Source organism: Musa acuminata, chromosome BXJ3-10 (assembly GCF_036884655.1).
Source record: "Musa acuminata AAA Group cultivar baxijiao chromosome BXJ3-10, Cavendish_Baxijiao_AAA, whole genome shotgun sequence".
Taxonomy (NCBI): domain Eukaryota; kingdom Viridiplantae; phylum Streptophyta; class Magnoliopsida; order Zingiberales; family Musaceae; genus Musa; species Musa acuminata.
Window position 1 is genome coordinate 23,917,241 of NC_088358.1, and position 26,697 is coordinate 23,943,937.

The following is a 26,697-nucleotide window of genomic DNA, read 5'->3' on the forward strand; positions in this document are numbered from 1 at the left end:
CTTTAAGATTTCAAAAAGAGATTTATAATCAAATAAAAGCCCACCACTGCCTTCTCTATGTACGCGCTTAATTGATCAGTAACCAAATCCATTTCTCTCTCGTCGCTCATTCTTTTCTCTCCACCGTCCAAAGTATAAGGCGGAAAAGTAATATGGCTTTTATGTCCATGTTGGTGGTTCTTATCCGGATGGACCGGCCGACCATGAAAGAAAAAAGAATCAATCATTGTTGACCTCATTCTCTCGTATGAACTGCACTCAACTTTAATGTGGTATGCAGATTAGGCTGTTGAATTATGCATCAACTTTCGCCTTTTTATTACACATCATTATTTATGTTCATATATATATATATATATATAATATCATTATTGTTCCAGGTGAGGTGGATAATGTTCTTCCAACCACTCTTATAAGTGGCGACGCTGCGACCTTTGTGATTACGTTGGGCGGTGGTGCCAATAGTGGGTACACCGCGCCGACTCATACATTCCTGTTTCCGCGCTAAACGACCATGGCATGCGGCGCGGGTGGACGACGACGGATTCAAACACTTCTCTCAGATGTACCCACTAGGCTACCTGGATGTTCATTGGGAAACTATAATCGGTCCCGAAGGTCGAAACGTCAGGTATGGGGTAGGGTAGGTAAAGCAGGGGCAGAAAAGGTTCGAGCTAATTCTTGGGGCCCACGCGATGGAGTACTAGTTGGCTTGGGTAAGTGGTACGCCCGTTAGCGCGAGTGCGTCTTCGAAGTGGATCCGAAACGAGTACAGCGACAATGCAGCTTACGTCGTATCCCGGCAAATGGGGCCCACTTGAAATTTCATTCTTATCCATCCACTTCGCGGGGCCCGCCGGGAGTTGTGAGGCTGTGCGGCTGTCAGAAGTGACGCGATCCTCGTCGAAGGGAATCTATCGCTGCCTTTTGGTTGCCTCGTCACCCGAGGTGGGTACGGGTTCCTTTCTCCTCGGTATTTTGGCAACTTCCTTCTCAAAAATAAAATATCTAGTAATCACCTTTTTCTCATAAAATATTTTATTTTTATTTTATTCTCATCTTTGTATTCTAAAAAATAAAATTATTCTTGATTTTCATCTTATCGATCATCGTCTTTATCTTATCACGACTATCTCTATCTCTCATCATCGCTTCTGTTTCATTATAAGATCTTGTTGTCTCGATCATCTCAATCTCATTGTGCTCACACCTCTCCATCTCATCCTCGACTCTATCTTAACGTGACCCTCTACGTTTTTACCATCCAACTTGACTCCCTTTCTCACCCTCACCTTTGCTCTCCACCAGTCAATTCAATACTTTCCCCTTCATGACCCTCATTCATCTTCGTTGCCAATGACACTCTGGAAAAAAGATTTTGAATCTCCAAATAAAGAGAAGGTACCAACAGAGAAGCTCTTTAAAAAAATATAAAATTTTTTTCTTTTGAGAAAGGATTGAACTAAACGGTAAAAATATGAAGGATAACATGAAGGTAAAGAGAGTCGAGAGCGAGCGAGAAAAAAAGAGTGAGATAAAGACAATATAAAGATCATGAATAATCTTAATTTTTATTTTATAAAAATTTTTAATTTACCCTCACATCTTTCTTCCCAACACATTATTCAGACTACAAACCAAAAGGCATAGGAAACAAAATTGATCCACACTAAAAAAAGAAAAAGCTAAGTCCGCACCATCGATCATCGTCGTGGGAAGTTCACATATAAAGTCATCCAAAATTGGGGAATTCACGTGTGACATTGCGTTTTAATTATATCATTTTTAAACACATGCTATCATACTTTTGATTTCAAATTAGAGCAGGAGTGAACGGGGGGAAGCCCACAAGCACTCTACCAATTACTTTGGCAGTGGATTGGAGTTTGCCGAGAACGAATTTGGTGCGAAGTGATGTATCGGCAAAAAAAGCTTTGGATTTTATATATCTCTACCAAAAAGATGGCTTTAGCTTTTCTAACGAAGACACTATAATTGAAGGGTTGGGTTGCACGAAGACATGATAACTTTTATATGGGCTTCGTCACATATCTTAAGCTATACTACAAAGAAGAATGATTCATCTTCGAATGCACTAATGGTTCATGTGGTATCCATACGATCGCCATATCAAAATGAGGTTTAGGTGGCTCGTCAACATCATGAGAGGAACGGTGACAACTACAAAAGTTACCTTGTAATCTATTAAAAGGCGCTACGACGTAGTTATTTTAGTTCCTAGCGTTTCTTTTTCTTGCCTGAAACACTAAAAATTATTAGTGTGGTAGTAGATTTTAATCGTATTTGTTTTAGAGAACGGGGTATAAATTATCAATGGTGATATGAGTACTTCCAATTCCTATAATAGAAAAAGAATTTAGTATTAAGAAAAAGGTTTGAATAGTGTTACGGTAAGTAACTTTTTTAGTCGTGACTTTGGAGTTGACGCGGCTGGTTCAGGGCTCCAAATGGTTAGGGATCAGACGCGGCTCCCCTTGGGATCTTGTGGTGGCTGATGCAGGGGATCTGGCTGGGAAGTTCCGCGGCACCGAGCAGGTTCTGCTTCGGTCGAGTACCTGCACACAGATCGGGTCGGTGGTTCGGCCCGACCCCTCTGACGATCAAGTCAGTGATGCGGAGTGGAGTTTTGAGTGAGATCATATCCCCCCTTGCCCGTTGGGAGCCAGGAGGTATTTATAAGCGGGTTTGATGTTACCTGATGTGTCATCCTGCTGGAGTAGGGCCGTACCTCTGAGGGCGTCTGCAGTCGTCGTGGGCGTTGCGTGGAAGGCCGAGCTGCTGCAGGGTATGGGGAGTGTTAGTCGATGCCCCCCTACCTCGGTCGGTCATGAGGGATCAGCCGAGGAGGTCGTTTGGGTACGGTGGGCATGGGTGTATGTCGCGTCGGTGTTAATGCTCGCTCCCTGGGGCAGTGTGCCGCACAGGGGTGACTGACGTGGGGGTGTATTACGTCAAATCTCGGGGTGTTATGTCAAATCAGTTTTTACCCCTATCAAATAGCATAGTCCATCATTCAAGAGAAAAGATACTTCAATATCTAGTTCTACTCCATAAAGTACGATTCTCCATTGAGATTATGATTATTTAGGTTGATAGCTAGCATGCCCCGATGATCAATGGACATAGATGAATTCTTTTAGGGAAGATATTTGTTTATGTATGCATTTAGTGTACAATTATTTTGTAACGAGTAGTTTTGTCGAAACTTCAAATGTTATTCAAACGTTAAACGTCTATCTCATGCGCTAACTATATAACACATTGATCAATTAGTTGACATCTTTATGTAGGGTCAATTAGTTGTCTACGTACTATTTTTCTTATATTACTAAATAAGTTTGTAATTAGAATGCATTGAATTATATGATTTATATTATATTATATTTTTTTTAAAAATTCACTCTTGAGATTTGAATGTGAGATGCCTTAAGATTTAATCATAAAAAAAAGGGATTATATAATTTTTTTTCCCTCTACCGTATATGAAAAATAAACTACAACTTTGCATTTATAAGGCGATATTGAATCATCTCGATATATTGTTAATTTATTATTGCATAAGTAATAGGTCTCGAGTTTGGAGTTCATATATAAGTGTCATGTACTCGGGCCAATGGAATATGAACCACTAGTTTTCTATTTAATCAAAATTAATTATTTCATATATAAACATAAATGAAAAGTTATATATATTTAGTTAGGAGTTTTTCCTCATCTAATCGTTGAAGGTCATGACCAATCAAAAAATATAGCTTAGGAGGCAAATTAAAAAGATGGTCAGTCTTTTTCTAGAATACTCAAAGCATGACTTAAGAGATTAGAAGGATTTTGAATGAGGTATATTGCTGGTGCGAGATGCGTCCAAGTTCGAAGTTTTGGAGCCCATGAAAGCAGTCAACCCACCTAAATACGAATCAGTCCACATAAAAGTATTCATCAAAATGTTTCCCAAATTTGATCAATCGATAAGTTACAAATAAGATCTACCTATGAATATGCAGCAATATATACAACTAGGAAAGGTAGTAAATGAATATTAAACTTGTAATACAAGTCTTTGATCAACTAACAATATGTTAAAATTTAAAATATATCTTTTAAATAAGTTAATTAGATACAATTATAGAGATAAGGGTTTTAAAATTGATGACAAATCAAAGTGTCTTAAAATTAACTTTAAATCTAATTTATCATGCAAAAACCAAATATATTGAAATTGCATATTATTTTATTTGAAAAATGATGATTCCAATAGTCATTAAGGTCATGGAGATCAAAAGCAAAGATAATATCATAAATATCATTATTAAATCTCTTTCTAAATGATCATTTGAAGATATTCGATGTAAGCTGAAACTTAGCTCTAAGAGTATATTTCAAGAAGAGTATTAATATTTAAAGTATATCTATCTTTAAAAAAATAGATTATTATTTTTTTATCTTTTAAATAAATTGATTAGATAGAATATACAGAGAGGGATCTCTTGGTTTAAGAGTAGCTTAAGATCTTATAAGTTTTTTTTATTATTTATATTTCCTAATATATACATACATATTTATTTGTCTTAGGGCAATTATATTGAGGCTTGCTAGTTAGCATAAGTAAATAAATAATTAGATCAGTAATCGTATATATGTTTGTTGAATTAAACAAATTAGTTATAAGAATTCTAGCAAAAAGTGATATGATAAGTGTTAAATTTGATGGAATATATATATATATATATATATATATATATATATATATATATATATATATATATATATATATATATATATATATATATATCTATATCTATATCTATATCTATATTAATATGCACTAAAAAAAATCAGGAGATTCAACAATAATTTGGTTTGTCTATGAGTTCCCATGTTTTTGTAATAGATTAACTTAATAATCAATATAAGAAATATAATCATGTTGTATGTTAATTACTGATGTTTGTAATTTGGTTGACAAGAGTGTAAACGAAATTTATTTTAAACTTAATATATAAAAAACGAAAGTTGTAATAATTCCATAACCAAATAAAATGAATAAAACTATAAAAAATTATAATATGTTGAATCTATCATTCAAACAAGACGAAGATATTAATAAATATTTTATACATAAAATAATGGTTAGATAATTAAAGCGGAGAGAACTATAAGAGGTTCTACATAATTATTAGTTGCCCATTAAATTAATGTATAAAAATTAGTATGTAAAGGAGTTTATATGGTTGAATTCCATTAGATATAGATCATCTCTCCATGCGGCAACCATTAGAATCAACATATCTCATTTTAATGTTGCACGGTTCCATGAATCCAATCACAACACTTTCAATATGCTGGAGACTTTCTATAAGGAGTATAAGATAGGTGTTGATAGGAGAGTTTGAAGTATAGCATGAGCTTGAAATAAAAGCAAGCGAGAGAGATTGATAATAGAATTTAATCTCTCACATGAAAGATAGCCACTTAATCAAACGAGGGGCTCACCTTGAGAGAAGGAATGTTGGGAAAAATATGACAAAGAAGAGGATAAAAATATTATGGAAACAAATAACAAACACAAGATCAAAAATACTTTAGGAAAGATATTTAGGCTTGAAATGTGTATAAATATTTTTCTAAAAATGATATTTACATCATCTTCTCAATTAGATTGCTATGAGTTTGATGCAAATAGTTTTAGTGGATATGACAAGTCTTTAGAAGATCTGTATTGAACAAACAATAAAGAATCTTCAAGGAGGAATTAGAAAATATCTAATTCAATCACTTGGAGAGTAAAGAAGAAAAGCATGAATGAGAAATATTAATAATTTATCCTCAAATATCTATTTATAGATATTTTCTCAAAAGATAGAAAAATAAATATCAAAATAATTATAAAAAAATATCTTTTCAAATAAATCTTTTGAAAATTTTTTTCTTTTTAATTTAAATAATTTATAACAAGGAATACGAGAGGGAGGTTTGTAGGTCTTGTTCGTGCTTTCCTCTCTTTTGAACTCCCTCATTGTTTTTATGGAGGTGAGGTGATCATGATCGATCGTACCAGAGGAATCATGACACATCATTAAGAAAGATTCCAAAAATTCATGCATCTTAAGGAACATCTCCTTAACCAAAAAGTTAAACCATATTTATAATATATCTAATTTTGACATTGTGTGCTGTGATCGATTAAAAATCCAATAGTAGTTGAAGCATTAACGTACCTCCCATGACGTGTGCGTATATTATTCTAAGCAATATGTTTACAGCTTGGAAGTAGAATAGGACGGCGTACTGGCAGTGGGCGGCGTTCGGGCCATCACGTCGACGTGACAACCACATCCGAGTAAATGTCGACCGAAAGGCAATGGCCGACGGCGTGTGCCGAATTGCCGTCACGGCGCCACCACCCGCCACTCGTGCCTGCGGCCGCTGCTCGTGTCGGTCGACGCCTAATCGGAACGCCCACCCTTCGCCCACTTGATTCGAAAGCGCTTTGGAGGGTCGGCCAAACCCCGCACCATCATCCCGCGCATGTCGTACGTGCCGAGGTGGATGGCAACGTCAAGTTCGGCTGGTATCTACCGCGTGCTGCAATTGTGTCTCCCCACGCCTTCGCTGTGGCCACCTTTCGGAGGCTCGACAATCCTCCCCACGCCTTCGAGTCTTCCGCCATCAGTGTCATCCAATCGTGGTCCATTTGCTATTCTTTTAATAGGAATCATTGCTGTGCCTATCATTGTTCTTATCTCACGAACTGTCTTGCACTAATTGAATTCTATTACTTTAGTTTCACATCACCTAATCAGAGTATAATATATAATAATTGAACGTAGTTTTTAAAAGCTGTGGTCCGACATATATATATATTTGATTCTTTTAGATATCTCAACCACGTGCGAGAAATTACAGTGTCCATCCTTTAATTTATCGTTTGCATGACTTTAATCCAACAAGGACAGACGAGCGATGACAGAAGGACTGTCCGATCACCCTTTTCCGTGGCATTTAACCCCGTTTCGTATCGTTACCGATAAAGCCGACCCACAAGCGACACGTGCGTACACATGTATATGCCTGTAGGAGCACAACCACACGGTGTACGGTCGACATCCAGGGACCCACCGGTGACGAGAAGCGGATTCGGATCTGGTTAGGTTAGCCCGTCTCCCGTTTGACGGTGCACAGGAACCACGCCCGATATACGGTGGCCGATTTGATGTCAGCACGGGAACTCGACACGTCGTCATCGGAAGAAACCTTCAAGTTTTTGGGTATCAAAAACCATCTTTAATGTGGTTGTCACTTCGACCTGTTGCAGCTCTTTGTTGATATGACGAGACAGATGAAGCAGTACCCTTCACACACGTCACTGTTGGAAGAGCTAGATGTGTACTTGTGTGGTTGGCGAATAGCCCACCTTATCCTGATGGAGATGTATGTGTCAAGCGATACGAAGAAGAAAACACAAATAAAAAACCTTAAGCAATGTATCACGTAGGTGCTTACGTTTATATGTGTCACTGTAGATGTGCGCGAACAATAAGAATTTAATGCTAATATACGTGACGCTCGAGTACAGCAAAGTCCTGCCGTATGCACATTAATGGACGGATGCGATCCAACTATCATCCGTTTAATACCATTCCTTACTTGCCGTATGCGATTTGAGGGAAGGTATACGCATTTATGTGATACAGGAAGTGGTCAGATGGCTGTCTATCCGCAAACATGCAATCGCTGTGGAGAAGCCACGACGCTCGACAGCAGGACAAAGAAAAGGGATAGAGCACGTGATGGAAGGCGACGACGGCAAAGGTCCATCTCCCAACCAATGGTCTATTAGGGCACGCGGTGCTCGTGCACTAATGTTCGACCACAGAGCAGATATCGCCGATATAAAGTGTTACCCTTGCCTCCACTTGCTGCGTCATCCTTCCTCCTATCTAACCTTCCGTCATTACCGGCTGAAGAAGGGAGGCAGCAGCGATGGTGACGGCGGACCACCTCGCTCTCGTCTTCTTCTCCTTTGCCGTGGGCTTCGCGCTGTTCTCGATGCTGTTGCTGTTGCTGCGGAAGCGGCGGTGGTGCACCTGCCATGTGTGCAGGGCCTACCTGAGCTCGTCGTGGGCCGCCGAGTTCGACAACCTCTGCGACTGGCACGCGCACCTCCTCCGGGAGTCACCCACCGGCACCATCCACGTTCACGTCCTGGGGAGCACCATCACCGCCAATCCGACCAACGTCGAGTACATGCTCAAGACCCGGTTCGACAACTTTCCCAAGGGAAAGGGTTTCTCGGCCCTCCTCGGCGACCTCCTCGGCGATGGCATCTTCAACGTCGATGGCGACTCGTGGCGGTTCCAGCGCAAGATGGCGAGCCTTGCGCTCGGCAGCATCTCCGTGCGTTCGTACGCGCTGGGGATTGTTTCCAGCGAGATCAGCCGAAAACTTCTTCCGCTGCTGTCGTCGGTGGCCGACAAACGAGACGGCGTCGTGGACCTCCAAGATGTGTTCCGCAGATTCGCATTCGACACCATATGCAAGATCTCCTTTGGGCTGGACAGGAGCTGTCTCGAGCGGTCGATGCCCATGTCGGAGTTTGCGGCCGCCTTCGACGCCGCTTCAAAGCTGTTGGCGCGGCGGGGGATGGCGACGGCGTCGATGCTTTGGAAGCTGAAGCGGTTGTTCAACGTCGGATCCGAGAGGAAGCTGAGACGGGCGATCCGGAAGATCAACATGCTGGCAGAGGATATCATACGGCAACGACGGAGGCTGGGTTTCACATCCGGCCACGACCTCCTCTCTCGTTTCATGTGCTTGGTGGACGACGACGACAAGTTCCTCCGCGATATAGTCATCAGCTTCCTCTTGGCCGGCCGAGACGCAGTCGCCTCCGGCCTCACCAGCTTCTTCCTGCTCCTGTCGCAGAATCCAAACACCGCGGCGGCGATGCGCGACGAGATAGCCGGCGTGATAAAGGACGGCAACGAGGACACGGTGAACTACGAGCAGCTGAAGGAGATGCACTACGTGCATGCGGTGCTCTACGAGAGCCTGCGCCTCTTCCCGCCGGTACAGTTCGACTCAAAGTTCTGCCTCGAGGACGACGTGCTCCCGGACGGCACCTTCGTGAGCAAGAACACGAGGGTGACGTACCACCCGTACGCCATGGGGCGGATGGAGAGCATATGGGGGCCCGACTGCAGGGAGTTCAAGCCGGAGCGGTGGCTCCGCGGCGGGGTGTTTACGCCGGCGAACCTATTCAACTACCCGGTGTTCCAGGCCGGGCAGAGGGTGTGCCTCGGCAAGGAGCTGGCGCTGGAGGAGATGAAGGCTGTGGTCGTCTCCGTCGTCAGCAAGTTCGACGTCGAGGTGCTTCAGGGTGCCCAGCCGCTGAAGTTCGACGTCGGGCTCACGGCTACCATCAACGGAGGCGTGTCCGCTCGGGTGAGCCGGCGATCGTAGATCCCATAATGTCATGGTCAATATGGTTCCCTGTTTTTTTGGCACCTGAGAAGGTGCTTAGTTTCTTCCTCCATCGTTCTGATCTGTTGCAATGATATGTACAGATTAAGACAAAATATATCATACTACTACTATTTGAACAATAATATCTAACTATTAAAACTGCAAAGCAGTATCCTTTTTGTTATCAAATTAATCATAATATTCAAAAATAATTATAATATAACTATACAAAGTCACATGAGATATCTCATCAATCCTCCAAAGGCTACAGTCTAGCTAAGCACAACAATTGGTACTGATGCTACAGATGAGAAGGAATAAGGATCTGGTCCACTTTTCTCTTTCATGTGCATGATAATTTCATGTCCAAATGTATTGGCACATGTTGTTGACCTAATGCAAAGTTTTTTCTTCAAAGATACAATTATATATATACATATAATTATTCATAAAATTGACCAGTTGAGAGGACTATTCTCTTATTAAAAATATTTTTTTATTAATAAATATTCAAAACCCTAAGGACATGTCATATATGAGAGAGTAAGAATGTCTTGGATAGGATCTACATCAGTATCTCTTAGTTTGACTCAACGTAAAGTATTTTAACCCTATTCTAATCAATGATTCGTAAATTATCCTTATTAGTAACCACCTCACAAGAAAAGATTCACCGAGAAAGATTAGTAGTATCCCCGAAATGAAGAATACTAATGCAAAGTTTAGTCAGACCTCCTCTCTCGTTTACGGTAGGTGACGTAATTGGTAGGAATGTCTCCATTTCTTTAAGCTAATTGCCTCAAAAGAAAAGGAATCGGCACATGTCGGATAAGAAGTGATCACAGTTCCAACTGCACCTAATGCTTGATTTCCGACCCCTTAATAAACAAATAATACAATATGCCATTGATAACGTATGTCCAGTTGCTCATTCAACGTAGCAGCTACGTGTCTGCCTCATAAAGTAAAGAAGAACTGAAGAAGTCAATTATACCCTTTGACTTTTGTTTCCACGTGGTTGTGTTGGGGAGAGAATATGCACTATATAATTCACTTCATGAATCGTGCTGCAGTGTTTTTGAAGATTTCGTGTTACATTTCTTTAACTAAGAATTCCAAAATAAAATAATATTCATGAAAATTAACAGCTTAGTGAGTTCGAAGAACAACTTAACCTGTGTATGACACATGTCAAGACAATTATCGTAGCTTATCTGAATATAAAATAGTGTGGCCGTCATGACTGGTGTTAAAGCACACATTAATCGTGATGGTGGTCGTCTTGTCTTTTGTGAAATTGGAACAAGAAGACAACCACAACGGGTCCGAGTCAAAGTTTCTTCGAAACGAAAAGCCTTTTGCATTTGGAATCATTGATCTCTCACGGTACATAATAGTCAACCATGTTGAAAACTGATGTTTGAGTACCAAAGCTGCTTTGAATCACTAAAACAAAGCTCATGTTCTAAACGAGAGTTAAAGGGAGAGATTGGATGACCTTATGGGACTCGAAGTCTGTTCGGGTGGCCAATCCTATGAATCGTACTAAAAGCTTTTGCCTTTAACGCACTAAATTACGCTGTCATTGGGTCTGTAGCTTCCCTATTAATAATTCGGCTCGTCGGGAAGGCACAGCAAAATGCAACATCATTCTCTAAAAAAGAATTGCTTCATAGACTAATTACATATGTACTTTATCATCTTAATAGTATTATATTTTTTTATATTTTATATTAGAATCTTTATAATTATGAAATGAAATAATTATCTTTATTTTTCTAATATCGTCATCTGACATAACACGTGACATCATCTTACACGTTGAACTTACGTTAAATTGATGAACAACATTATCATTTCACTAATTCATTCAACCAAAGAAACGGGCCGCATCAACCTTCGACACGAGTGGTGTGCATGTTACCTTCCTCTCCATCATCACTAACGTCCCATGGATCGATTCCCTTCGCCTTGCCTCCATGTTCATCTATATTGTCCCACTCGAATTGTCGATCATGCTCGACCTCCCATTTGGCATTGAGAGTATGATCGACCTTCCGTTGGTGTCACTGGTGACTAAGCTTCTCAACTTCGTTGTGGATCGAACTAGGCTTTAGGTGGAGTCCCTCCTCTATGAACTCCACCCACACGTAGTCGTCTTCAGTGACTTGACTCTATGACGCTCTTCTTCTTCGTTTTCACAGTGATCTCCACTACTACGCTCATTATCCCGACACAGCTCATCCATAGCCTTGCTCTGCCTCTCGGCAATATCATGTCACCCCCTTTGGGCTTCCCACTCCGACTCTATAGTAATGGAGGATGACAATAGCGTGCATCGTTGTGAGAACTAGTGATGACACCTCCTTGCCTAGATCACCTTGATGAAGGTAGTGAAGCCAATAGCAATGCTGTTGATGATGGTGGACACACAGGAGGTAAGGATCTATTTGGTTCATGCACTAATGACATGTGTAGATGCCACCCTAAGCTCTTCGTCCTTTGTACCATTAAATTAATAGTTCAAATGATCATTTTACTATTTATGGAATTGATAATTCAGTATATGATATCATGTGTTATATATTTCGTGAGTGTAGCTCACGACATTAGAAAAAATAAGATCAATTATTTTACTTTCATAACTATAAGAATTTTAATATAAATTTCAAGTAAATAGTGAGAGTGAGGTCACATAAAAAAAATCATTATTTGATCTTATGGTCAATTTATGAAACGTCTGATATAAGGATGATGAAAATGTTGGATTTGTCGGATAGAGGAGGCAACTCTTGAGACGTAAATATCTCGCTTTGGGTTGAAGGTTGAACTTATTCTTTCTCATCGTTTGGTGTTTCGTGTAGGGTTTCGCGCACCTTTCTTGGAGATCGTTGCGACAGTGGCAACTGTATCCACGGAAACCAAGATGGCATTATCACAAACAGCATGTGAGCTATGGTTAGAATGCGCTATCGCTGTATCGATGGCCAATTCGCCGAACATGTGAAGCACGAGAACGGAGAAACTGACATGGCGGCATCACGAGGACCAACCGATGGACAGTGAGATCTCATTTAGAACATTGTTTGATTCCACGAGAAGAAGAAAAGAAGAAGAAGAGATCATGTCAAGAACACGTCGAAGAAGCTACAGAAAAGTGAGATGGCATTGTCACAAACACATGATGAGCAATTTAGGCATGAAAGATATCTGTAGCTTCTACATGTACTATCTTTGACCTCCTTGTCTTCCACTAGGACACCTTTCGGAGCAACGCCTCGCTCACATATTGTCCGACTTTAGCTGCTATATTTGCTAACCAAAAAGCATAGACAAAAGAAAATGTAATTCCGACAACTATTCTGAACTGTACATTCGATTCCTTAGTTAGCATGGTTGCATTGGTTATCCTTCCTTTTGTTAGCATATTCTTGTCGTACAACCACAAGAATCATTCATAGAATGGTAATTTCCTTGGATTGGAAAGGGAAAAGTCTGCATGAACCAGCCAATGGCACAGTCAGCAGTTGTTTCTTTTCCAAGTCCATGTGGTCATCAAATCCGACAAAGAGGCCGCAATCTAGAAAACTATTCGAGTCCACTTTGGAGCATTAAACACGTGCTTTTAGTGGTCAAGGCCGGAAAATAATGCCACTAAAGTAGAGAGACTTGGCTGTGTCAAGGAAACTCGAAGCACATGAAGCGTTTCTTCTGCCGACAGTGACGCTCGTTGCAGCAGAATAGACTAGTAAAGAACATGCATTTGGACTGGTTCCTAAGCTCTGATCACTTATTTGTGAGGATAGAACTACTCCGACATAATAAATGTTGGGTCCAATTCCCAGAAAATATGTTATTAGTGAACCTTTATAATGTGGCTGAGGTGTCAGCAAAGATCGGTTCTGTCTCGGATGTGCAAGATTGCATGCGTGGATACTCGAACAGCGAAAATCGTCATCTGATTGGGTCAAGCTCGAACCTCGCTTCCAGAAGCAAGGGTTTCCCTTTGATTAGTGCCTCCTTCCCTATCACTTGGCTCCTGTACACAGGTTGGGATCGAAAGAAATTTTTCGACTCGACCCCTCCGAATATTTAATTAGAGCTGAGTGAAAACGAGGGAAAATCTCCTTTATCGTTAGCCCGACGATGGGTTTTTATACCCTACGCATGGGGACCAATCGTACCTTATACATTTATGGTCGTCAACCCTTTAAGCGGCGAACTCATTTCTCATGTAAACATCGGGCGTCCTTTGTGTCTCAGCGTCGAACAGTGATGTCACACTCGATTAGTGGCATTCTAATCCGATGGGGCAGCGCTGTACTCGGTCAACGTTGTCCCAATCTTTGCGGGGCAACGTCGTACTTGATCGGCACTATTCGAGCTTTGCGAGGCGGCATCGTACTCGATCGGTACCGTCCTGACCTTTGCGAGGTAGTGTCGTACTGGAGGGGCGTGGTGCCAACGTGGTTTGTCATGTTGACTTTGATGCTCATGGTTAACACTGATGTGGTTGTTACCGGTTGTTAGAGGGTATGTTCCCAAATTGTGCTCTATCATATGTGCATCAGAATAATCTAATTGTCCATTGTTTCCTGAGCCATTGCGTTTGCCACTGATGGATTAGCTCGCCCATCTTTTGGATTGGCCTTCGATGGGCCTATAGGAAATGGAACAAAGCCCAAGGCACAGCCATGGTTAGGACTACAGCGAGCCTTTACGGAAACGCCATGTAAGTTTCGATATTTCTTTACCGCCCACCCCGTTCTCCCCCGCGCCTCCGATTGCTGTTCCTCTTTTCCTCCACCGGCCACGGTCGTCGACTTCCTGCGTCGCCTCTGCAATCTTCCCCCGACTTCTGCGCCCATGACTGAGGTATTTGGTGTCTAATTTTAGAATAAGCGAAGCTTTCAGATTATTGATTTCTTCCTCCTCTACTTGGGTTCGGGATCGCCCTTGATCATTGATTTCTTGTATTTTCTTCAACCATTCTGATTTCGGAGAACTTTATGGGTTTTCCATGGGCGATTCTTTTTAGACATGGACTAATTCATACGCTTGATAGTCATATATTTTGTTCGACAATAAGGTTGATCATTGCGATTCTTTTAGGTTATGTTCTTTACCCCGCTTCCAATTTATCCAATTTCATGGATGATGCTATTACCATCATTCTTGCCCTTTGATTAATTATCTTACTATTTCTTGTCTAAAACATGAAGATTCCATTTAGTATTGTAATATAATAGAAATTGATTATTAGTACCACGTTATTTAGTCCTCAATATGATCTAAGAAGACTTCTGGCAAAATGTAACATTAAGAAAAAGGGGGAAGTGGGACATTGAACTGTATACAAGTCAAATATATCATGGCAAACCGGTGAACCTTGGGACAACAATTAGCCTCTTCCTTCCATATGTCTGTCCTTTCCTTTTTCCGTTACTATATAATGTAGTTGAGGTGCAATGGATGATGATTGTGTCACGACGTGGATCTGATGGAATGACTAAACCATCAGCTTGTTCAGTCCAAACAACTGACCAAAAATGTGTAAGTCTACGCTGATGCCATTTCAAGTATTCGAATGTGGAATTAAATTTGGATGTGTTATAATCGATAATTAATATATGATTATAGAAGACGCCATTTGGTAAGTTATGATAGATGCAAAAATCCAAAAACAACATAAACTAGTGGAATGGCCTCGCATTATAATGGAATAGAGTTGGTGAAAAGATTAGAAAAAGGAAATTGATCCCGCATGGTTGGTCGTCTCTAGCCGATGTGTTTTGGCCAACCTTGGGTGAAGAAGGCTGCGAAGAAAAGAGATATCACAGAAGCACCCCACTTCACTACAGCGCTCGATCTTAATAGGTGCAGAATAAGAGAAGAGGGTGATTGGTAGAGGAAAATTATAAAAAGAGGATGAAAAGAAAAGGAAGAGAAACAAAAGAATAAGAAAAAAAACTGAAACAAGGAGAAAAAGAAAAAAAGTAGAGGAGGAAAATAAGAAAGTTAATTTCTTGTTTGTTTTGTATCTGATATTATTCTTAAAACCTATGGTATGGTTGATCAGCCTGCTGATCCGATCAGTGACCTAGTGATCAGAAGCTTGGTCATGCTGATCGCTAGTTCAATTCTCATAACTATGTTTAAATGTTGTTCTTTGGGTTTGGTAAAATTCATGTGCTGTAAATTTATAATTGAATCCGTCAATGCAGGACCTAAATCTCTGTGACTTTTAAGCTTGCACTTTGTTATGTGTAGTGTTTGAATTCTATCCTATATCTATCAGAACCCACTTCTTATGAAATTATCATGGCAAGGTTCAAATTTTATGTAAAACTTGGCCATACTTTTTCTTGATTTCTTCTTAGGCACATGCCTCGTATTATTTTTATTCAGAGTGGTTCTTGTAGTTGGCATCTATGATCTCTAAAATTAAAAATTTGTTGTTGATTTTTTCTTTTCACAGACTGTTGTCCTCAAGGTTGGTATGTCATGTGAAGGATGCGTTGGAGCTGTTAAAAGGGTTCTAACCAAAATGGAAGGTCACTTAATGCTTTCTTTTATTTTTTTTTCGGATGCTATTTCTTGATCTTTGACTTTCTTGGAGCTCATGTTTTTTGTTTAAAGTACAAAAACATGAAGTCTCTGATTATGGTGCGTGATGTCCAACACCATCATACCAAAGCTTAGTAGCCTAGTTCTGCCATGTTTTAGATTGTTGTGTTTTGGAAAAGTAATTTCCTGTTGGCAAGATCTTCATTTGGTTTTAACAAAATATTTGTACATATTTATGTCTCAAATCCATTTATGACGAGCAATTTCAACAGTACTTTGACTAGCTCAATGGTATACATGTGCATCTTCATCATGTTGTTTGCTTCTTTTTCAGGCGTCGAGTCCTTCGACGTTGATCTGAAAGAGCAAAAAGTGACTGTGAAAGGCAATGTGAAACCTGAAGTTGTTCTTCAAACTGTCTCAAAAACAGGCAAAAAGACTTCCTTTTGGGATGCCGAACCTGAAACCAAGGAGGCTATTGCATGATTATGATATCCTACTTACATGCAACATTTTACCAAATAAATTGGACTCTGTATGTCCTATGATCTGTTGGTATGTTATGTTGCAGAGCTTGGTTCTTGATACATGTTGAGTACATACTGATTATTATCTCATCAACTGTGACATATCCCTTCCGGTATGCTTGTGCCAACCGTCAAGTTAACTTATCAAGGCTGATCTATGAAAAATATCCATTGCTAGTTTGATTAGACCCATATCTCACTCTACTTACGGATTAATGGTTATCTTGATGTGCTCAATTTCAATGGAATTTGGTTCGCTCAAGCGCTCGATTAGTAGAACCTGTGAATGGTTAATACCACCTTTGCATCATGTTCTGTCTCTGTTATGTGTCCTTGCGTTCTGCTTGTTATGCTCTGTTCTTTATTTTATTTTTAAGGTGGATCTGTTTCTTGGTTTTGAATTGATTAAAAAAAAAAAAATCAATCGACAAGTGTTCATATGCTCAAAGGAAACCACATTCTTCCTGTAGAAGTGCAGTGTAAAAAGACCTAATCGGTCGATATTAGAGGAGTCATATTTTTGACCCATTTGGGCTCAAATGTTCTGTTCCAGAGACGGCCACGATCTCGTCCGGGCATCCACAGAGGGCTTTGCGATCGGGTAATACATTTGATCGGGTCCTGATCAGACCGTGTATCCACACACAAATCAAACACTTGATCGGCAACTGACGGTCACGATGACATCTCGATCAACCTTGGCGACTCCGTGTCTTCTATATAAAATCCGGTTGCCTCTGTCTCCAAGATCCTCGCGAAGTAAAACCCTAGCCCGAGTACCGTTCCTCGTCTTTGCGGCGGATCTCGCAGCCCTCCGAGTAATGACTCCCCCTATCTCATGATATCTCCATCTACCGCTCTATGCCCTTTGTTTGTTGTTTGCTCCGTGGTTTATTGATCGTGCGCTCCCTCACATTCGCTTTTCGATGTCGGCCTATTTTGACACTCATTTGTTATGTTATTATTGTTGCTGCTGTTGTGATTTTTTTGTGATGCAATCTGTAGAAACGTTTAGTCGAAAGTTATGCTTATTACGATTGGGAAGATTGCTTGTAGGCGATATATACATTTCCGTGGGAAGTGAATTGTTATATCCTGTGCTAAAACGTGCTACCGTGGAAACACTCTGACTATAACAGCAGTTCTGCTTAGAGTCATTAGTATTGCCTTCTATTAATAACCAGGCTTAAATTTCCAGCGCATTTAGCTTTGCATGTTGAATAGTCGTACATATAAACAATGTTGTAGAATCTGCTCAGAAGAAATGTGAGTGTTCGGGAGGATCTTTTGGAAAAGCAGCAGCTTTTATGGTCTTCAATAATCATTCCTTCAATGATTATTTATCAAGAAATTTTGTTATAATTTTGGAAGGAACATGTTTTCATATTTTCGAAGATCGGAAAAAGAAACCTCACGTCTTCTCAAACAACTCCAGGACGTGAAGGCATGATCCTGATTCCAGGAATGGAATGGAAAGGAAATTCCCTTTTGATCAGCATAATAGAAACACTAGAATTTTATTTCTTGAATGGTGAGAGAATATCCTCCAAAAACTCTTGCAGTCGTGCTGTGACAAATTTATCTCCTTTGTGACATATTTGCAATTCGACAGCTGAACCTGTGCTACTGGTCGGTTCAATAACTCTTCTGAGTCTGTAGTTGAATAGTTGTTTGTTCGAATGAAACTTAATAATGGCAGCATGAAACGATTTGAATATTCTTTAATTTTGGAACATTTTCTGGATTTTTGTGTTGAGTGTTTCGGTACTCTCTAGGTAAGGTTCTTATATTTTGTTAATTGTCTTTTTCTTACATATCGACACATACCCTTGTTATGCTTTGTATATTGTTGGTTTTATAATGTTTGTTATTAAGGAGAAAAATATTGGATGAACCTTGTTCCTTGATATGATATAATGAGTTAAATGGATTTTGGAGCGCTTCTTATGGCAAGAATCTGTTATTTTGCTCAGGATGAAGGTCATCGCTGCCTATTTACTTGCAGTTCTTGGTGGAAACATTAGTCCGACAACTGGTGATGTAAAGGGTATTCTAGAATCAGGTTTAGCTTACTTCTCCTTTTGAGGCATTTTATTGTTATACAGTAACGGTTGGGTTGCATATTATTTTCTGTGGCCAGGTCTTAGATCTACTAATTTTGTAGCTTTAGCTTTGTAATGCAAAATTTCACCATGATTTTGCCAGATAGTAATATTAGGTACTTTTCATGTTAATCATTCTGTTCAGTATATTAATAAGCCCATCAAGACAGTCATTTTTCAAATTGATGGTGTGTGCTACCTACAGTTTTCTTTCTTTCTTATTGGATTCCTGGAAATCTTTCTTTTTGTTAGGCTCACTTTTTGAGCCTGAGTTGTGAACTTAATGATAAGAGTTGTGGATTGAAACTATTGGTATCTTAAATTTGCGGTCTTGTAAATAAATCTGTTCTTTGATTTTAGTTGGTGCTGATGTTGTTGATGAAAAGATTGAGCTACTCTTGTCTCAAGTCGGGGGTAAAGACTTGACTGAACTTATTGCTACTGGGAGAGAGAAGTTTGCCTCGGTGCCTTGCGGTGGTGGTATTGCTGTTGCAGTTGCTGCTCCTGCTGGAGGTAGTGGTGGTGGTGCTGCAGCCTCTGCAGCTGCTGAGCCAAAGGAGGAAAAAGCAGAAGAGAAGGAAGAATCAGATGAGGTAATGTTTGTCATGATATCATTGGGCAGTTCTTTTGATTGAGGATTTACAAATGACTATTTTAGTTGTCAGAGATTTTTAATGCATTTTACCATAAGTAGTCATTGTTGTCTACATGTGTTGACATGCCGGTTACTAAATGGTAGATGAAGACTACATTCACTAGGTCATCAGGGACCATGTGCCTGTATAGTGTCACCTCTTTGCTTTAATTATAGAGTTCTGGAAAAACAAATTAGCCAAGTTACTGTATAGTTGTTGGTCCACTTAAAGATGAAATTGGCAGCTTTGCAGCTATTTATCTGACTTACTCTTCAACAATCAGTTGTATGGTTAGAGCATTGCTTCAAGAGTTGCCAAAATCCAGAATCATATCCACTCTTCCAATTGGTAGTTCCTTTGTACTCTATAGTGAACTCGTGAAACCTTTATTATTTGTCTATGTTTTGTTATTTAGCAACTTCTTAGTGTCTTCTCTGCTTAAAGTGTCGTAATTTCATCACACGGCAACTATATGCTGACATAAATGCTGTGCAGTAAACCCACTACAGCAGTCTGAGTCTTACTTTAGTTAATGCCAGCTTCTTTTCATTTCTGACACCTTTGGCAAATCATAATATGCTTATTCTGATCATATTGTTTATGTTATGCAGGACATGGGCTTCAGTTTGTTCGACTAATTCTGACCCACTGTTTCTCATTATGAAGTAGTCTGTCAATTTGGTGATCCTTTTTGTTTTATGCAAAGTTGACGAACCTAATAGGAATTTGACTCAAATTTATAGTATCTACATGTTCTTTAAAATCTCGTTCATTCTGCTATCAAGGTAATCAATGATGAGGTACATCAACTTCCGGTTATGCTACCAGAACTATGTTGATTGCTCCCTAGTCTTCGTTTCCGGGAGACTATCATGTTACGTTGCAATCCTACCGCTTTATGCCATTCTATTAAGACCACCATACTAAGTTTATATTTTCTGTTCGAGGTAGTCCCTACAGGTTGGGTTGAATTGGAATCAAATCAACAAAAAAATTAGAATCAAATCGGAATCAGGTTATAGTGATCTGATTTTGGATTTTGGAATCAGAATTGATGATTATCAATGGAATTATTTATTTTCGTTTAGTTTCGAATAAAAAAAAAAACACAAATGAGTTTCATGATATAGTAATTAGCATTTCAAGTTTGAGATCTAATAATCTGAGTTAATTTTTGTAACCATCGAATCAGAATCGGAATTGATAGTTTTGGAATGAAAACCTAAATCGATTTATTTCTGGTTTTGGATTAGGGAGAACTTGCAATAGAAACTGATCGACGTGTAGCTCCATATGGAGGAGACATATCGGGTTTCATCGAGCACCCGCAGTGACATGATGTTTGAAAGATAATACGAGCATCTCATAATTCCTTTTGTTTTCTTTCTTCAAGTTTTCTTGCTTCTCGACAAGAGGGACGCAGCATCTAATTATTAGAACGACTGCACAATCGATGAAGTAAAAGTTTCTTGTGGCAGGAGTCCATGAACTCCCATGTGTTGCGGTCACGAGCAGAGCGGGATGGGTGCCGTGGCATGCAGGTCAACTCACACAGAGGTACAAGCTTTCTTCACCTGCATGCACAGTAGGATGACGCCTGATACAGTTCCATTACCACTGTGCCCGGAGACATCGTGGCCGTGCTCAGTAGACTGCGGCAAGCCCACCGGGGTTTCATGCTGCTGTCTGCTGTTGCCTCTCAAAGTTGGGTCTCCTCGAGCAGATCCTAATGAATACCAAAGTTAGGTCTTGCGAAGCATCTCCATGTCCCTCCAGCCGACACAATTATTGTTGCCGACCGTGTCGTCAGCATCGGTATCCGTCAACACAAACAGGACCGGAGCTCGTCTTTACTCCTCCCATCTCCCTACCCTGCCACCTGATATGGCGATCGAGAACCCTCGGCGACCTTCTTCTGCTTCCAAGCGATACGGTGTGAGGGGAAGCCGGTGGCGAGTTGTCCGGTTGGTGCGAGGACATTCGTATCCGATAAGTGCAGATTTAAGAGCTTTTAGTTCCTTCGGCCCCGCGAGTTGGCTGATGACAAAAATAATTCTCTCGTCTGATAATTATATTGGTTTGGACTTCGTTGCGGCAATAACACTAAGAATTATGTCAAATGCGTTAACATGATAATTATCATAAATGCTCCTTATCTACGACGACACTGTAGTTGAAAAGATGTCTCGTTGACTCATAATATTTGTTGCAGCGATAAATGGGGAGACGACGAAAGCACAAATTCCGGAAATGACCGACCATTTGTTTATTTCCATCAATACACAAAATTAGGAAATTCCTGTAAAATAAATGGACGAATGAATCAGACTTTGATGTCTATGGATGCAAGCAATAGTCATCGTCATTAGCGGCTACTCCACGCAGAGCAAACATGATGATCACCCAAGTTAGTGCAATTGGTAAACGAAGAAGCGCCACATGTCATATTATTGCACTCTCCTCGATAATTTAAATCCAATTAAATAGGGAGATCCAATCCATAAATCCATGTAGTGTACGTTCTTAAAACAAGAGAGAGAGAGAGAGAGAGAGAGAGAGAGAGAGAGAGAGAGAGACTTAATTGACATAAAAGTATATGGAGAGAGTCAGCTTAAAGGGAGGATCAACCAAACCACGTCCCTCGACCTTTCCCCCGAGACGATGCGCAAGGCGGTCACGTCGCGGTCACCACTCGCCACCCAAGAAGCAAACAAAATCCTTCCACCGCTCTAACGCGTTCCCGAGAACTGACACGCGTCGGTGACCCCCCCAGCGTTGGCTCTGACTGCTTATACTATGCGGCACGCACGTGACCCGCGCTGGCCGACCTCTGACACTGCGCGCTGCGTTGACCGCAAACACTTCGAATGGGTTTTAGTAGTACTCCACCGGCGTGCCCGGACAGCTGTCGTCGGAAGCGTCCCGGTTGAGGCCGCTGACGCTGAATGGTGGCGGCACGTAGGGTGGCGGCGCGCAGCGTAGAAGCGCCCAGTTTACCCCGTTGAAGAAAGAGTGGCGCTTGATGGCTGCCGCGCCCATGGTGGATCCCAGCCGCCGCTCCGGGTCCTTCACCAGCAGCCCTGCGATGAGATTCCTCGCCGACGCTGATACCGCCGGGTCCTTGGGAAACTCGAGCGCCCGAGCCACGATGTTGGCCAGCGTCAGCTCGTTGTCGGGGCCCTTGAACGGCGTCGCGCCGTAGAGGAGCTCGAAGACGAAGACGCCGAGGGTCCACCAGTCCACCGCACTGCCGTGTCCCTCCCCCGAGACGATCTCCGGTGCGAGGTACTCGTGCGTGCCCACGAAGGACATGGACCGGAGGTCCACGGGCTCGGCCACGAACTCGAGGCACGGCCCCCGTCGCCCGGGCTTCTTCTTGCGCCTGCGCCGAGACGGGTGGAAGCAGGAGACCGCAGGGACGATGCAGCTCGGGAGGATGCAGGCGGCGGCAGAGAACTCGCCGGCGACAGCGGCAGAAGACTGGGGCGGGAGAGGGAGCGGGTTCTGGTCGGAGACGATCTGCGCGGCGGTGCGGCTGGCGGAGTCGCACTTGAGGGAGAGGTCGAAGTCGGTGAGCATGATGTGGCCATCGGCGCGCACGAGGACGTTCTCGGGCTTGAGGTCCCTGTAGATGATGCCCATCATGTGGACGTACTCCAGCGCCACCACCACCTCCGACGCGTAGAACCTGCAAAGCCGACGCAACAACATTATTCTACCCATCCTAATGCCACAAAAACAAAAGGTACACCGATCACCACTACCATTTCTTTATTACATTGCTGGCCATAATCATGCATCGAAGTCAATTAAAACGGAGAAAACGACTGCTACATGCAACTACCGCTTGCTGCATAAAATACAAGACTGTTGCTTTCTTCACGATGGATTCCACGTGAAGGTGTTTTCCATTACACGACGTCATTTACTCCACCACCAGCCCAGGCGACGGAAGTATTACTCTCCCCACCTTAGAACATGTGCATGTGCAGGCCGAGTTCTACGGTTTAAGGTGGTGGTGCAGCGCGTGATAAAAGAAGGATGGAGACGACAATAGAAGGATGGAATGGCAACACGGTCGATCGTACACTGCGGCAGGAGGCTATGTCGGCGAAGCTGATGGAAGCGGGGGTGTCAACGGCTGGTCGTGCCCACAGACAGCGTCACCATCGACGGCTACAGTGTCGGAATGGCGTAGCATTCTCGCACAATGAAGAAGAGGAAAAAGGCGTGGTTGGGATGGGGTGATGATACTTAGTGCCAAAGCGGACGATGTTACAGGATGCTGCTAAGTGGGAATGAATAATGGTGGAGCCACGTAATAATTTCCTGTTTACATCTTTCCTTAATCTACGCTTTTGATTTCCTCGAGAAAGCTTAAAATCCCGAATCCCCGGGTTGAAGGGTCCCTTATCCCCATTCATCCTACACTCGCTCTTTTTCCTCAAAAAGCTAAATCTCGAATCCCAGCGATGAATAGCTGCGGATCCCAAGATAAAATTGAATGGAATCAAAAGACAAATCAACTAACTTAATAGTTAATTGTTAGTGGTATTAATAATAATTTATATTAGAATAAGAAAGCCTTGCATCACTTTCAACGCCTTGATTGCTTTCTTATGTTGTTTAGATTAAGATTAGAGAGAGAGAGAGAGGTTGATTGAATCCTGGAAAGGGTGGTGGGGGGGTGTTGTTGGGCTGCTGCTAATGTGCGAGTGCGATCATTACCTGACGGCGGCCTCGTCGAAGCGCTTGAAGGGCTGGCGCTGGCGGAGGACGTGGAGGTCGCCGCCGGGGCAGAACTCGGTGAGGAGGCAGGACCAGCGGTCGCTGTCGGCGCAGGCGTAGAGGCGAGGGAGGAAAGGGTGGTCGACGGCCTCCAGGATCTCCCGCTCCGTCCGGGCCCGGCCCTCCTTGCTCCGGCCCTCCAGCTCCTTCTTGTCCATCACCTTGGCCGCCAGCAGTAGCCCCTCCGACCCCGCGGACTTGAGCTCCGCCAGGTACACGCTCCCGATGTCCCCGCTGCCCAGCCGCTTCACGAACCGGAGATCGGACATCGACAGGACGCTGCCCCCGCCGACGGGAGGAGCCGACGAGGACTTCACCCGGTGGGTCGCGTCGAGGACGGGGTCGCCGGTGGGGCGGGGCTTGGGGATGGCGCCGGACAGGGAGGAGGAGGAGGAGGAGAGGGAGCCGGAGAGGGTGGACAGGGCGGAGGAGCCGGAGCGGTCCGACGAGCCGAAGCTCATGCTCTGGAGGTCGTCCGCCAGATCGTCCGGCATGGTAGTCACGCAAGGAGGAGAAGAGGAAGGTGTTCGGGAAAATGGCGACGGGAAGCAATGGGGAGACGGAAGACTAAAAAGGGCGAAATGACGGGTTTTTGTAATCGAAGATAATTGGGCTTCACAGGTTTCATTGGGCCGCATAATGGGCCTTATGGGAACCCTCATTTAAGTTCCTTTAAATTTATATATACATAATCAATAAAAAATAAAGATTTGTACAAACTAAATGATTTAAATCATGCATCGACATGAACCGAATATGATGTTCGATTATTCGATTTTTTTGATCCATAATTATATTCAATTCAAGATTAAACAAAGAGTAGAGACTCTTACCGTCGTCGAAAACATCTCGATCATCCACTAATGCGAGGCATACCTATCCGCCCGTGTGGGGTCCATCGAGTGGTGGCAGGTCCTGCGGTGTGCACAGAGAAGCAAAGATGTGGATGGGAGATAAGCCTATCTAATTGGAGACACTTTAGCCATGTCGAGGACACTTCCATAGCTGAGCAAAATGAGTCGACGGAGGACATTTTATGAAGCCCGTGTGGCGCGCATGAGAACATCCAATCGATATCCCGCTTGGTGGTGGCATTAAACTTAGTCGATGTCTGCTATTCGACGTCCGGTGGACGCCGCATCAGCCGAAACATTGATGGATGGACCATTCTACAATGTGTACAGCCGAAGAACAGGGAAGCAGGAGGAGATACACTCGAGCTGGTGGTCGCCCTGATGGCAGTCAAGATGAAGCAAGGCATCGTATTGTCATGGATTTATGTACCTTCTCCTTCTTTTTATCATATAAAACAAAGTTATAGCAGCACTAGCAGCAGCAGCAGCAGCAGCAGCAGGAGGAGGAGGTAATAATGGTTTTGATGGATTCATTAGAGTGGATAGTGGAAATGGAGGTACATGTTTAGCAATATAATGTTATTGCGGGTGCAACAAGAGGCTAAAAGGTAGCATGAGAGGCGTTTGGTGTGCAGACTTAGTTCATATATTCTTTTGCGCTTCTGCTTTAGAGTTTTCCTCTTGTCTCCTTCCACTCTCGAATGAGGACCCATGCATGATGGTAACTACTACCAGCTAAGCTCGGTAAACTGGAAGAATGATGTTTTCATTTTTACTATCTTAGAAGCAAAATATTGAACGTTCTCTGTTACACCTTCTTCTCACTGTAAGTGAAAAGAAAGTGCAAACAGCTTTCTCAATGTATATTCACTGTAAATTAACATAAAGGTCCAAGAATTGGTTTGAGATTGTTGTAACCAAGAATTTGGGACTTTTCTTCCTCAAAAATAAAAAGAAAAAAAAAAAGAAAAAGGAAAAAGAGAGCTGTGGGACATAACTCCTCCACTCACTGAGCTTTGCCGATTTGAAAGGTGAGATGTTCGAAAGCAGGATGTGAGGTTTATATTTCATCGAGGATTCGAATTAATTTCTCCTGGATAGGCTCAAAGATCTTTCCTTGAAGCTCCGAGTTGATGACTCAAATCAACTTTCGAGAAACCATCTGTCGTTGGTGGCATAATTCGCATCAATTATACGACGAACTGTGTGTTTGGAAGAATGTGGCACTCGTGAAGCCGTGCATGAGAAGTGGTCAGTCATCTTCATTCTTACTGTGAGCTGTTTCAAATGATCTCGATGTCTTTGCGTTAGGGTTCTTTCCCATCTTAATATAAGAGACAGCAGAAAGTTGTTGTGTCTACTGTCGTCGTTGGTGCTGCATCAAGAAAGAACGAAAACAGTGTATGGGTGACTAACTTCTGTTGCATCGGAGAAATGGATGTCCTCCGACGTGCACAACACTGTGTTCGATTGATAAGTACACCTTCAACTCAGCATCAAGCTGGATGACACGACAACACATGCCTATCTTAGAGCTTGCAAGAGGACCCGCAAAAGTGAAGCTTATCCTTCACAGCATGCAATCTTTTTCTGCTTTTCCTGTTTGGAAGGGTTCGATGGTTTAATTCGGTGATTTGACTGCTCCTCTGTTATCCATGACGAGTGTGGATTCAAAAAAAGAGACAAAGACAAGAAAAAAAAGAAGGGGAATGGATCTTTATCGTATATGTCTCGAGTTGAC

The 26,697-nt window shown here is 42.1% G+C and overlaps 4 protein-coding genes across 4 annotated transcripts; 3 read left to right on the forward strand and 1 right to left on the reverse strand.

Moving 5' to 3' along the window:
• Positions 1 to 7,953: 7,953 nt before the first annotated feature.
• LOC135651096 (cytochrome P450 94C1-like) lies at positions 7,954 to 9,649 on the forward strand. Its single transcript, XM_065170890.1, has one exon. It carries the CDS (start codon positions 8,002 to 8,004, stop codon positions 9,478 to 9,480), a length of 1,479 nt encoding a protein of 492 aa, XP_065026962.1. The 5' UTR covers positions 7,954 to 8,001; the 3' UTR covers positions 9,481 to 9,649.
• A 4,545-nt stretch (positions 9,650 to 14,194) lies between these two features.
• On the forward strand, positions 14,195 to 16,679 carry LOC108951447 (copper transport protein ATX1-like). The gene is made up of 3 exons (XM_065170468.1): positions 14,195 to 14,358; positions 15,962 to 16,037; positions 16,385 to 16,679. The coding sequence occupies exons 1-3, from the start codon at positions 14,350 to 14,352 to the stop codon at positions 16,534 to 16,536; spliced, it is 237 nt and encodes a 78-aa protein (XP_065026540.1). The 5' UTR covers positions 14,195 to 14,349; the 3' UTR covers positions 16,537 to 16,679.
• Positions 16,680 to 17,278: 599 nt separating this feature from the next.
• LOC104000738 (large ribosomal subunit protein P2A) lies at positions 17,279 to 20,059 on the forward strand. Its single transcript, XM_009422855.3, has 4 exons — positions 17,279 to 17,395; positions 18,551 to 18,639; positions 19,040 to 19,272; positions 19,926 to 20,059. Exons 2-4 carry the CDS (start codon positions 18,552 to 18,554, stop codon positions 19,950 to 19,952), a joined length of 348 nt encoding a protein of 115 aa, XP_009421130.2. The 5' UTR covers positions 17,279 to 17,395; position 18,551; the 3' UTR covers positions 19,953 to 20,059.
• Positions 20,060 to 21,754: 1,695 nt separating this feature from the next.
• Positions 21,755 to 24,652, reverse strand: LOC135650771 (serine/threonine-protein kinase D6PKL2-like). The gene is made up of 2 exons (XM_065170347.1): positions 24,043 to 24,652; positions 21,755 to 23,002 (listed from the first exon to the last, which is right to left on the reverse strand). Exons 1-2 carry the CDS (start codon positions 24,594 to 24,596, stop codon positions 22,189 to 22,191), a joined length of 1,368 nt encoding a protein of 455 aa, XP_065026419.1. The 5' UTR covers positions 24,597 to 24,652; the 3' UTR covers positions 21,755 to 22,188.
• Between the last annotated feature and the right edge of the window lie 2,045 nt (positions 24,653 to 26,697).